The following is a 14,593-nucleotide window of genomic DNA, read 5'->3' as shown; positions in this document are numbered from 1 at the left end:
AGTAAATTGTACTTGTATGTTTAACGAAATAATTATAATAATAATGATGTAATTTCAATATTCATATTTTGCATTTACAAAAGTAAAATCAAGCATAGGCTTGAACTCTCTGTCCATGGATAATGTTTGTATCGAGTTGAAGAACTTGATAAAATTTGAATTTTTATTAAATAATGATAAAGCAAAAAATGGTCAAAGATCGACCTTCGTAAGTTGAAATCTACAATTAACAGTTAAGCACTATACCCTCGACAAAGGTGCGTTTGTATATGTTTAAATGTTTTTATTGTCATTGGGTTTTTTATTGAACAAACAAGGTGGTATTTAAAGAAATAAATAAATATTATAGTATAATCATTGGAAACCCTGTGTTTATAGCCTCTCTACCCAATATTGTTTCATAAACCTGAACTGTATTCAGGTCTTATCGGAAATTAGAATATTTTTAATTAAATAAATTATATATTTAAAAAAAACGCGAAAGGGAGATAATTAATAACAAAGTATACATGGGGTGCTTCGTTTAAGTTTTTGGTATTATCCTCGCGCCGTTTATTTTACCATATTTTATTGTTTAATATCTATTTTAATTATATGTATAAATTTAACTCTTGATATGTACAGTATTAGTACTCAAAGGAAGAATGAATTACATTAAAAATGAATGCATTGATAATCTGAGCTAATCATTGAATTGGAATTGTATTTCAATGTGTGTATGATATATTATATGTATGTGTGTGTATGTATGTATATGTATGTATGTGTGTGTATGCGTGTGTTGTATGAGTATATGTGTATATATATACATATATATATATATATATATATATATATAATTATAATTATAATTATATAGGTATATATGTATGTATCTCACGATGGTATAAAATTTTAAATAAAATAAAATTATATATTAATTTAATTTTTTTCGATATCACTTACAAAATGTGCATAACATTATTCTGTGATGGTTGAAATAAAAAAGGTGGGATACACCCACGAAAGAGAAAAACAAATATTTGGGAAAAAAATGGAAATGATACTGAGAACAAATTATGCTAAAAGTCACATTATTTTATATTTTCACAACCAGTAACAACGTAACAACCGCTGGTTCAACTGGTTCATTGAACCTGGGCCCCCGACATAGGGGCCCCGACATATAAGGGCCCCGCCCACTTATATTTATAAAATCTGATACGCAGTGAATAAATAAAAGTCTGGATTTATAGATTTTATATTTATGCAACGTAATACAGCACATTATAATTTAATACTGTACAAAATAATCAATTATACGTGCCTAGGCCTCTATGCAGTGGCGGCTCTAGGATGTATTATTAGTGAGGTTTTGCATAAGTCAACGACGGACGGGCTCAACGACGGTATCTGACACGAAAATCGATCTGCGCATGCACGACCCTCCGCAGCTTCTCGTTCTTGGCAAAAGCACGAACTGTTTTTGGCCAATTTATTGTCCGTGGAGAATCACGAACGACTAGTTTTTTAAGAATAGGAACCCCTGGACGACCAAAAATGACACTCCGATTGTGACAGACATGTGTTGGCTTGGCGTTGGCCTATTTTTATATATTTTTTAGTCCGACTGCTCGACGAGGTCTGTCCGAAGGGGGGGGGGGCGGTGTGGGGAGAACTTGAACCATGGGCGTCGATGGGGACACGTCCCACACATTTCAAAGTAGGGGAACATCATATCAGTTGTCCCAACCCCCCCACTTTTCACCAATCTTCTATAATTAAAACCTCATTTCAAAGCGAATGGAAAGAATAACAATTACACATGACTATCATGAATTTTGTCTGTTCACTTTTCCAAGTGCGGTACGTATTTTCGGACCAAAACCGAGTAAAAAGCAATAGTTTCTACATTTCGTAACCATCACAGTAAACACTACATCGATTTTATGGATGCTAGGGAAAAGGTTATCAGAGGCTAAATTTATTGTGAAATTAGTGTACTTTACGTTGTTAAAATTGGAAGCGTGTAAAGTTATTAGGCCAATGTTTTTTCAAACTCAAAAGTGCACAATTTCTACTATAAACGATTTATTCCTTTTGTATATTATTATGACCCGTACTAGTGTTTAATATTATCTGCATAGGCCTACATAGGTTCCTGTTTTTCCTAATTTCAAAAAAAAAAATTAGAGTTAGTTAATTGAATTTTATATAGCCATTAAAAAATAATTATACAGCCTTTTCCACGGATAGGTCTATCCAAATCAGTTGGTTTTGGTGTGATATTTCACTATTTGCTGCCTTCCAGCCAAGGGGCCACGAAAGGAACGTTCAAGTCTCAGACTTTCACCACTATACACGAAAATCGTATCATTGAGTAATAAACCTATATGCTCAAAGGAGTATGAACTCATGCATATCATCTTAGGGGCGGATACAGGGGGAAGGTTTTGCATTTCTGAGCACCAGAGGTCCATATTCTCAAATTTTTATCAACTCAGCTCTACACACATTCGAGCTGTGGTAGTGTGGACTCTCACGCACCCCTATTGCCAAATCCTGCATGCGGCCCTAGCATCCATAAGAAAAAGATTTATAGCAGTTTGAGGCATGTAGCAGTTTGAGTGGTATGCCTATCTTCTAAAAGCATATTGGTACATTTATAAGGCCATTGGACTTGCTTTTGAACAGTTTTGGCTACGTGGCATACCACTGAGATTAGTCTTCTTTAATTGAGTTTGAAATTTCTGTTTATATTTGTTTTCAACTAATAAAAATAATCTGACTTAGATTTTCAAATTACTTTTTACTCGTGCATTTGTTTTAAATGAATGATTATTTAAGGCGTTTACATAATCTAATGATATCAGGTGTGATCATTTCATTTTATTTAGCTTTAAGTAAATACAAATAATATACAAGATAATTGTTGACATTTTTCATTGGTTAATCTAATAAAAAAAACATCAATTCAATAAAATATCGAATGTGCTTTGGTCATAAGAAGTGGAAGTGCTTATTATTATGGTCAATTCAGCCAATAGCCGGCTCTTAAAATCGTAAGGATCCCTGTTCCAAAACAAACCCATCGGTGATACACATCTTAGTTGACAAGGTCAATTTGCATGCACGAGGGGCCCCACTGTACACTTGAACCAGGGCCCCTCATAACCTAGTTACGCCACTTTTCACAACAATAAAATAATAATTACCTACTTGCGGTGAAACTAAATCTAAAACGCTTTCATGAAGTATGATCACCTGAGGTGATTCAAAAATATGAACAATATAGTTGAACAAACTGTAAAATATCAAACAAAAACGTGTGTGCCGATATTTCAATGGCTTGAAAAATACGCTTTTAAAAAGTATTTTTAGTGCATTGTACCATGGTACGAAGCATACGTAAATACCTGAATGAAAGAAAATAGCCTCACAGAAAGCAAGAAGGACGCTTACACTGTGCCGCTGGGTGAATACACTCCACTTGCAGGTATGGCGTTGGCCAGAAGTTCTTCAAATGATAAATTTGAGCCGGTTTCAGAGGCATATTTTTGTGATACATGTTGTAAGAACATAGAGTATGGTTGTATTATTAAGCGTAAACAGCTTAAAAGAAATTTAAGGATGTGCAACTCTGTGGAAAACAACAAATACGAGTCCCTGTCTCTTATACACATCTAGATGTGTATAAGAGACAGATATATATATATATAATCAAAGAAGCTGCATAGGCAGCGTGACAAGATATAAAATTAAAAAAAACACGGTTGTGATCTGCCTCAGTAGAAATTTATTTGACACGACATGTTTCGGGCATAGCCCATCATCATGTATGAAAAACTGTGAGATAAATTTGTAGCAGTACATTAACAAAAATATAACGTGATCATCTAATCAAAAAAACAGATAATAAGCAGTCTACCGGGCTCATGCGTCTAAATAAACAAAGAACATAAATAAAACAATAGAACAAAATGGGGCAGGCACCGAAGTAGAGTCAAAATAGACACACCTTAGAGAGCGTTAACCAAGTATTATATGGTGTAAGAAGTATTGTACAATGTAGCATAAAATATATGAATAAAACAGGCGTAGTAACCAATAATGCGTGTTACATCTAAAAATTATGCCCTCTGATAATTAGTATTATACCCTCTGATAAATGAGTCAAAATGGACACACCTTAGAGAGCGTTAACCAAGTTTATCATGTAGTGCTTGTATCACTTGACCCTCTACTGACTTTCATGTTGGAGATAATATTATTTGTACCACCAGGAATCTCATTTACTGTGTTCATTGTATAAAATGTAACATGTTATATATTGGTGAAACCAAGCGTAAATTGGGAGATAGATATGGGAAAAATTTCCGTTCTATAAGACTTAAAACACCTAGACTCCCAATTGCTGCTCATCTCTCTAATAACCACACACTTTCTGATATAATAGTCGGATGTAGGAAAATATGACCCCGGTAAAAATGACCTGGATAAAAATGGCCCCGGTAATAATGGCTGCGGTAAAAATGGCCCCGGTAAAAATGGCCCCAAATGACAAGTAGGCAAAAATGGCCCCAATGAAATAATTCAGTGATAGAAATAAATTTCTTTTTTTAATCTTCAAATATTTAAATACTGTAAAATAGCAAGTATTGAATCAATAAATAAAAAATGACCCCAATTATAGAATTCAATAAATAAATAAATTTTTAAATGCTGTAAAATACTCGGTAGCAAAAATTGAATTAATAAATCAACAGAAACCATATGCATATTTGAAAACTAAAATAACTTAGTTTTTAGCTGATTGATTAATTAATAGATCTTTTTGTATTGGAGGCTGTAACAGTTATGGTTAAGTATTTATTATTATTATTATTATTCTCTTTTTCTTTAAGAACAAAAAAAATAATTTGATGTTCATATCAACCCATTTATGAGGAGTTTAGCAATACCCGGATTGAATTTCTGGAAAATTGTGATTGCGTGAAATGGGCCACAAATAAATTATTTTAGTATTAATAAATGCGTGCAATATGTTTATTTTTTTGATTAAATTGTTGCTATTTCTTAACATTTAAATGGAAAAAAAAGTGTTATCATGGCTTCTTTTTTTATCTTTGAATATGTAATTCCTGCAAAAAGTAAAATATAAATGGCTATTTATTTGATATTAGATTCTTTTTAAAAACTAAATTATTTCAGTTTAAAATAAATGTGTATAATGAATTAAAAAAATCAATTTTAATACAGAATTTTATTATTATTTTTATTTTTACCTACCTGTCATTTAGGGCCAATTTTACCAGAGCAATTTTTACCAGAGCCATTTTTACCGGGGCCATTTTTACCGTAACGACATAATGGTCACCGGCGTTAAGATTTGTAACAGTAGGGTAAGAATGCTTTGATCTTCAGTTTATTCATAGCTATGTTACCTACTAGGGGTAATGTTTTGATTGGTCAAACACTTTTGGTACTTGTTTGAATTGGTCCAACACTTTTGGTACTTGTGCATATAAGCTTGCAAATATGGATAATTTTTTATTCCTGATGATGACATAATTAATGTCGAAGTATTGAATCCCGACACGATGCCGTACATTTCGATACTTGGAGTATATATCATTGTAAATCCACGTGTGTTCTTCAAATTATATATAAGTCGTTGAAACAAAAAATTATGACAACAAGGCATGTAGACTGTAGAACACTTCATTTATTTTCGAAAGAAATTTTCGACCTGTCATCTGGCCTTCATCAGCTTTACTGAATGTACAAGTTGGCTGTTACAAGTTCTATACTGTACAATATGAACAATACAATAGAGGTGTAGACGGATTATAAGCCAATTATCTAATAGTTTATGCGGTAATATATAAAGAGAAATCCGACAGAGAACAAAGCGGTCAAGTATAGATATATACATTTATTTACAGGACTACATTCGTTGAGAGCTATGCTACACGATGTATTATGTCCTTTATTCGAACACTGTATATATATAATGTGTGTGTGTGTGTGTGTGTGGGCGGGTGTGTGTGTGTATGTATGTATTATATCTTGCTTTCAAGGTGCTGCCACCATGTTCATTGTGTTTTTTTGATATGGAAATAAATGTCATTTAATCTGAATCTACTAATCATATAACCAGACTATACAAAGAAACCTGAACGATTGCTATCTGTAATGTATATAGCCCCGGTTCTTAATTAATTTGTTTGAAGAGCAAAATTATTTTTAAAGTTGACAAAGATAATCTGCTGTTTGTTGAAGGCAATCGTTATACATCTGTGTGAAACTCTTTCCTCCAAGATAGGTCTATTTGAATGGGTTTTTTATATTTTTTTTTATTAGGTCGCTTTACCCATTTAATTGATCACAATAGAAAAGCCTAGTTTAAACGTCGGCCTATTTTTTTTTAATACAAAACGTGTTCCGCTTCTTGTGGTACACAAAATTGTTATTATCCCTGTAAAGTAAAGAATGCTATTGACAAATCACAGTGAACAAAGGAAAACACTAAGATGAACTTGGCTGCACAAAAGTCGGTGTATATTCTATGATTTGAAAAGAATGCTATTGAAGAAACACTGTGACACAGAAGAGTACAGTATGACTCGCATTATTTGTAGGAGAATCGAAATATATTTTTATGAGGAATTTTTATTTATTTATTTATTTTTTATTTTTTTGGTTAAAATTAAGTACAAATGTTACAGACGATAAAACCCAATAGACGTATTCAGTTCAAAATAACCTCAGTTTAGTTATGTTTACCTCTATGTTTTAACAATGGGATTCTTCTTCTCCTTTGAGTCTCAAACCAAGCTATTATAATTTTCCTTTTTAATGAAACTGAATTTTAAAATTATTTTGTATAGTTCATCATTGTTTACGTGACGCTATTATTGAATAAATATAATGAAAACAACTCTGCAATCATTACAATTTTAACACATCGCCTGGGTTACTAGGTCGAGTCAATAGGAATACCAATCCTGGGAATATATTTTTAGTTCTGTTTACAGGGTTTAATTTTAAATATGAGTGGTGTAACCCCTACATCCTAACTCGTTTGTGCTTTTTTTTTTTTTTTTTTTTTTTTTTTTTTTTGCTTTTTGCTTGTTGGAAGTGAAGAATAAGACCAAAGAAAACAACGAGTGATCGATTTTGGCGCTAGTTATTCTACTTATGGCCTACATTATCTTCCTCATTTTATTGTTATTTCGTTTTTCCTCGAGGGTCAAATTAAATTGCCTTGCCAGCCAAACTTGACTCGTGAACCATCTAGAAGAACCAAGATTTTCAACAACCTTTAACAATTTTCTTATTGGATTCATATAATACGAGGCAGGCGCGGATTAATATTCATTCAAACTATCGATATTTGTTTTCAATTAATAAAAATAATCTGACTTGGATTTTCAAATTAATTTTTACTCGTGCATTTGTTTCTAAATGAATGATTATTTAAGGCGTTTACATAATCTAATGATATCAGGTGTGATCCATTTCATTTTATTTAGCTTAAGTAAATAAAAATAATATACAAGATAATTGTTGACATTTTTCATTGGTTAATCTAATAAAAAAAAAACATCAATTCAATACAGGACAACAAACCAAGTAGTAGTCTCAAACCAAGCTATTATAATTTTCCTTTTTAATGAAACTGAATTTTAAAATTATTTTGTATAGTTCATCATTGTTTACGTGACGCTATTATTGAATAAATATAATGAAAACAACTCTGCAATCATTACAATTTTAACACATCGCCTGGGTTACTATGTCGAATCAATAGGAATACCAATCCTGGGAGTATATTTTTAGTTCTGTTTACAGGGTTTAATTTTAATTCTGAGTGGCGTAACCCCTACATCCTAACTCGTTTGTGCTTTTTTTTTTTTTTGTTTTTTTTTTTGTGATCGATTTTGGCGCTAGTTATTCTACTTATGGCCTCATTATCTTCCTCATTTTATTGTTATTTCGTTTTTCCTCGAGGGTCAAAATAAATTGCCTTGCCAGCCAAACTTGACTCGTGAACCATCTAGAAGAACCAAGATTTACATAGTAGGCCTACGTCAGCAACCTTTAACAATTTTCTTATTGGATTCATATAATACGAGGCAGGCGCGGATTAATATTCATTCAAACTATCGAACATGTTAAATCATAGTTTAAGCACGGGTATAATATTTTATCAGTGATGCATACAATGCTTATAATAAAAGCATATTATGTGAACAACACAGTCAAACTTGGTGCGTTGTATGTTAGTCGTCGTGAAAATGGAGGTGTCGTTGAATATCAGCTATGCCAGTTCGAATCAATGTTCTCCTCTCATTGGACTTACGTTGCATCAGCTGCTTGAGAAGAGGGTTAATGAACATCCAGATCGTGAAATGTATGTCTTTCCCGAGGATGGCGAGAGAATCACATTCAAAGCTTTTAAAGATCGGGTATGTAAAAAGATCAGAGTGCCCATTTGTAGCACGATTGCTTTGGCAAAATTTGGACCCCCGTAGCATGCAGCATTTAATAATAATAATAATAATAATAATACAGGCAATAGAAACGTACTGTAGCATCATAAATTGGCAGTGACGTGAATTTTTGTAGTAAGAAAATAGATTGCAAAAAAATTCTGTAGGTGCCATTTTCGGACTATTTCTCACCTCATGCCAACCATTGTAGGCTTGGGGAACAATCCACCTGTCGGGGAACGAGGACATGTCTGCTGCAGCCACTCCAAAATCAGCAAAAGGTCAATCCTTACATGTTTAGAAAAATACCTGTTTTACTTTTTTGGGTAGGATGCGTGGGAAGTAAAATATTATATACTGCATCAAATAGCCTATTTCCGTCCACCCCTTCATTAAAACCTCGGTCTTCCCATGCTAACACTTCAATAGGCCTTTTCACGAATCGGTAGAAATCTTGAAGTGATGACAAACATTGCGAATCAGCGGTGCGTAACTAACAGCAATAAAATAAGCTTTTGGGCTGATTTTCTGACATCATGTTGTTTAAAAAATCATAACTCCATAACGGGGCGTCGTATCCAAAAAATGTTTCCACGAAAATGTTCTTAAAAGACCAGTCTACACCACTATATGTCAAAGTTCTCCTCTCATTGGACTTACTTTGCATCAGCTGCTTGAGAAGAGGGTTAATGAACACCCAGATCGTGAAATGTATGTCTTTCCCGAGGATGGCGAGAGAATCACATTCAAAGCTTTTAAAGATCGGGTATGTAAAAAGATCAGAGTGCCCATTTGTAGCATGATTGCTTTGGCAAAATTTGGACCCCCGTAGCATGCAGCATTTAATAATAATAATAATACAGGCAATAGAAACGTACTGTAGCATCATAAATTGGCAGTGACGTGAATTTTTGTACTAAGAAAACAGATTGCAAAAAATTCTGAAGGTGCCATTTTCGGACTATTTCTCACCTCAGGCCAACCATTGTAGGCCTGGGGAACAATCCACCTGTCTGGAAACGAGGACATGTCTGCTGCAGCCACTCCCAAATCAGCAAAAGGTCAATCCTTACATGTTTAGAAAAAAACCTGTTTTACTTTTTTGGGTAGGATGCGTGGGAAGTAAAATATTATATACTGCATCAAATAGCCTATTTCCGTCCACCCCTTCATTAAAACCTCTGTCTTCCCCTGCTAACACTTCAATAGGCATTTTTCACGAATCGGTAGACATCTTGAAGTGATGACAAACATTGCGAATCAGCGGTGCGTAACCAACAGCAATAAGATAAGCTTTTGGGCTGATTTTCTGACATCATGTTGTTTAAAAAATCATAACTCCATAATTTGAAAAAAATTGAAAAATTTTTTTGACCTCTGAAATCAAGATTGAAAAAGAAAAGCCTATCTTAGTAGCGTATTAAAATAGGCAAATGCATTACAGTGCAGTAGCATAGGACTTTCGTGTTGTTACTGTTCCAAGTAGCGATAATATTAATATACATATTTCTCTTATTACAAAGTACAAGTTATGTTTTATAAAGAGGTATAGTATAGTAAATCATGTTTTTAACACAGGAAACTCTCATATGGTAACTAAAACTATGCAAGGAAAGAAAAGACACGACATTGATCAGAAAGTTCAGAGTATTACAAGTACTACAGCACTGTAATGCATATACCTATTTTAATACACTACTGAGATAGGCTTTTATTTTTCAATCTTGATTTCAGAGGTCAACAAAATTTTTCTTTTTTTTTTTCAATCATATAGTGGTGTAGACTAGTCTTTTAGGAACATTTTGCTGGAAAATTTTTTTTGGATACGACGCTCCGTTATAGAGTTATGATTTTTTAAATAACATGATGTCAAAAAATCCCCCCAAAAGCTTATCTTATTTCTGTTGGTTACGCACCGCTGATTCGCAATGTTTGTCATCACTTCAAGATGTCTACCGATTCGTGAAAAAGGCGTATTATGAGTAAATCACCAGAACAATATATAATAATAAAATGGCGTTTTTAAAATGATTCTTCCAGGTTGAAAAACTAGCTGCTGGACTGTTATCCATTGGGATAAAGAAAGGCGACCGACTGGCATTGTGGGGCAACATCCATATGGAAACCGTACTGTTTGTTGCTGCAGCAAGATCCATCGGCGTTATTACAGTATTTATGCAACGACATTTCTAGTGGATAGGCCTATAATTTATACAAAATTTAAATAGATTGTATGCTTAGTTTGTTTTATTGACATTATTTACATTATTGTTTACAGGTACGCATTTTGCCGGCTTTCCCAAATACCAGCGTGAAAGATATTTTGCTTCAAGTGAGTATATTTTATTTCCATTTCCTTCATATCGGTAGACAGACTATGAATAATGTATGATCAGCATTTAATCAGAAAATAGACCTTTTCCATATGAGGGAGTTTTCGGTTTACGTGACAACGTTATCCTCTGTGACTGTCCTTCAACGTGTTCCATGCACAACGTAATGATTTGAACTGGGCGCTGATTGGGGCATTTGCTATTTTGTCGACAAAATATAATTTTGTCTCGACAAATTGCTATTTTGTCGACAAAATTTATTCTGTTCATGATTTTGTATGACAGAATTTATTTTGTCACTGTAAAATGCTATTTTGACGACAAGATGGTATTTTGTAAGACATAATTTATTTTATTACCACAAAATGTTATTTCTGTAGACAAAATGACTGTGTAGACGACATAATTCATTTTGTCGACAGAAGCACCTTTTGTGTGAGACGGAACGCCTCTTCTTAGTTTTAATGACGCGCTGATAAAGCTTTGTGCTGCATTCCATCGTTTGCACTTTGTTAATTAATGGTGGTGACGTCATCTGTGTGTCGAATAGCGAGGCTGTACTGTAAATTTCTGTAAATCAAGGTCAGACTTCATTTGCAAAGTAATTTATTTGAGAATATAATTTATAAATAAAAAATTTAAAATAAGTTAGTGTGTACTACATTTTTGACTTGAGTAATTTTTTATCGCTGTACATTTTTTAAAAATTTGATTTTAAGTTGTGATTTTAAGATTGAAATCGTACTTGTTCTTAGCTAGGCCATCCAAGGTCCAGGGGTAACGATACACAATCCTACAATAATGAACCAACTAAATACTTCCCAATGTGGCCTCTATTCTTTTGACTATAACTATATGCTATATTATGGTTATGACTAACATAAATGATTAAATAGAATCGTTTATTTTAATCACCAAGACAAATGAATGTCCCAGGGCAATCCGTCAGGCAGGCTAGGCATACACCGCCGCTGCACACTATCTATTATGCATATAACCTCGTTCTGTCTCACACAAAAGGTGCTTCTATACACAGAATATAATTTTTTTTTTGTGACAAAGTGACAAAATAGCACTTTGTGGCTACAGATTAATTTTGCCTCAGAAAAAGCTATTTTGTCAACAAATAGCGTTTTGGTGACAAAATAAATGTTGTCTTACAGTACAAAATAGCATTTTGTCCACAAATCATTATTTTATACAGTACAGAATACATTTTGTAGACAAAACAGAATTTTATCCCAATAAAATGCTAAAATAGCATTCTGTCTCAACAAAATGGTATTTTTGTCGGCAAAACTGTGGCGCCCCGTAGATTTGGGGCACTCAAAACGATAATCCAGCGTCCCCGCGACGGGCATTGAATTCTATGTGACGTCATGTTCCAGATTTTACTTCGTCAGTGGCGGATCTAGGTTCACATTTATTTGGGGGGGGGGGTGTCAGACTTTTTTTCATAAAAACGCCAAAAAAAAAAGAGGGGTCCGGGGTTCCTCCCCAGGGAAAAGTTTGATTCTTAGATGGCGGGAAATGAGCTTCCCAGACTTCTGAGGTGTCTTTTAATGACACCTCAGAAGTCTTTAAAATTCAAGGTTTTCCCCCTCTTGAAAACGGTCAGTTAATCCTTCTCATTCACATTACGTAAATAAGCCTACTTATGTGTGTATACGTACATAAAAAAAAATTGAGTTGCTTACGTATTCTTTTTTCTCCATGAATGGATAACCCCCAACTTCTGAGGTGACTTTTAATGACTTTTAAGTTCTTTAAATGTTAAGGTTTTCCTCCGCCTGAAAACGGTCGGGTAAACTTCTCATTCTTATTACTGTAAATACTAGTAGCCCTACTATGTGTGTATGTCCAGTACATAACAAAAATAGAGTCGCTGCATACATTTTATTTTTAATTAAATCGATGAACCCCAAATAAAGACGGGGTCTGGGGGTCCTCCCCGGGAAAATTGTGGTTCTTAGATGGCGAGAAATGAGTTTTGCCGACTTCTGAAGTGTCTTTTAATTAAAATTCAAATTTTTCCACTTTTGTAAACGGTCTGGTAACTTTTTCTCATTCTTATTACAGTAAATAGACATACAGTATGTGTGTACCTGTACACAAAGATTTTTTTTTCCAAGGGGGATCAGGACCAACTGACCCTCCTTCAGATCTGCCAATGGTCGTGCAATTGAAAGAATCAATGCATAAAATGTATCACATTCATTCACATCCATTCATCAACCCCGGAAAGACGATAGCTTGGGCCTTAATCTCTTTCATAGTTAATGTCATATTTCTATACAAATGTCGTTGCTAATAACTGCTATTGTTATTAATAATATTTAATTATGATGATGATGATGACTATGATGATGATGATGCTGATAATACATAATATATATTATTAACTACAACATTAAATTATGCTTACATTATTTTTTAGCATTGTTATTTTCATTAATTCATTGTATTTTTTAAATGTATTTACAATTTACATTGAAATTTTCAAGAATCTTTATTTTATTTGTATTATTGTATATAATATGGTAGGCCTATTATAATCAAACAGTCAGTCAGTCTTTCTATCATTCCATCAATCAATCACATTTTATACCACATATAATTGTTATGATAAACATAAAGCGTATGATTATTAGTAGTTATCATAATCGCCTGTACAATCATATGTGACCCGAGACCACAAAAGGGCTGTAAACTCGCTTCACCAGTTTTCGAGAAAAGGGCCAAATAGACAGTATAACATGTAATTTGAGCAAAATGTGATTGTCATAAATATAAAGTATTACGGTACGTTTAATCTTACTATTTTTGAAGTTTGGATTCAATATTTCAACTATAATCCCTAAAATTTAGTAATTTTATGAAGGGCATGAGAAACGTATTTAAATTCACCAACTTTCAAACCGCCATACTTCGATTCCAAACAACTTATTAACCTGCACAAAATTCATGCCCCCAACTAGATAAATGAAAACTATCGGATAATAATACGTTTATGAGTACTCATATGCTATGTACAGTATGTGATTTCAGAATAAACAAACAGTATAGTTATAAAATAGTAGAATGGTCACAGAGCCAGGTTAGACCTACTGAGAACATTTCGGTTCTTTGCAATGAAGTAAATCTAAAACGTATTTATGAAGTAATTCAAAATCGTGTAAAAAAATATTTGAACAAACTATTTAAAGTATGTTCCGAACGTATTTGTAGTGCATCGTACTGTGGTACAAAGCTTACGTAAATGTATAGGCCTACCTAAATGAAGGAAATAGCCTTGAATTAATTCAAAGAATACTAAACTGGTCCATGACCTGTTGGAGATTTGGAAAACATGGAGGATAAAAATAGAAAACAATCCTTTTGCCCTCTGGCAGTGAAACGAATCATGTAGATGATGTAGATTGCGGTTGAGTACATGTTAAGAGACTAGTTGTGGTTATTGAAACTTTATAAAATATGACGCCAACAGAACAATCATCTGCACTATTTTCAGCGATGTGAAACTAAAACGTATTGAAGTATATTCACACAAGGTCATTCAAATCTACAAAATAGTTAAACAATAGTCGGCATTACAATTTCTTCAGAAATATATCTTCAAAAGTAATTTTCTAGAGCATAGCACCATGGTTCGGACTATCTTTAATACTAAATAAAGAAAATAATCTTCAAGTAATTCAAAAGATACAAAGCGGTTCATATCTTGTTTAAAAAAAAACAAATGATCTTGCAGAGAGGCAATTCATGATGTATGTCAAAATATATAGG

At 33.3% G+C, this 14,593-nt stretch overlaps 1 protein-coding gene across 1 annotated transcript in view; it reads left to right on the top strand.

Moving 5' to 3' along the window:
• Positions 1-8,279: 8,279 nt before the first annotated feature.
• The window catches only part of LOC117120630 (medium-chain acyl-CoA ligase ACSF2, mitochondrial-like), a gene marked incomplete at its 3' end in the record, with an annotated part of 7,182 nt that continues 868 nt past the window's right edge, over positions 8,280-14,593 (top strand). The window contains exons 1-4 of the mRNA XM_033265661.1: positions 8,280-8,395; positions 9,087-9,240; positions 10,515-10,643; positions 10,753-10,806. Coding sequence (XP_033121552.1) covers positions 8,280-8,395; positions 9,087-9,240; positions 10,515-10,643; positions 10,753-10,806 — 453 coding nt within the window. The remainder of the gene's footprint in view (positions 8,396-9,086; positions 9,241-10,514; positions 10,644-10,752; positions 10,807-14,593) is intronic.

Source organism: Anneissia japonica, unplaced genomic scaffold (assembly GCF_011630105.1).
Source record: "Anneissia japonica isolate Jap-2015-1 unplaced genomic scaffold, ASM1163010v1 scaffold288259_len28086_cov104, whole genome shotgun sequence".
Lineage (NCBI taxonomy): Eukaryota > Metazoa > Echinodermata > Crinoidea > Comatulida > Comatulidae > Anneissia > Anneissia japonica.
This window is presented reverse-complemented; position numbering and strand designations above follow the sequence as displayed.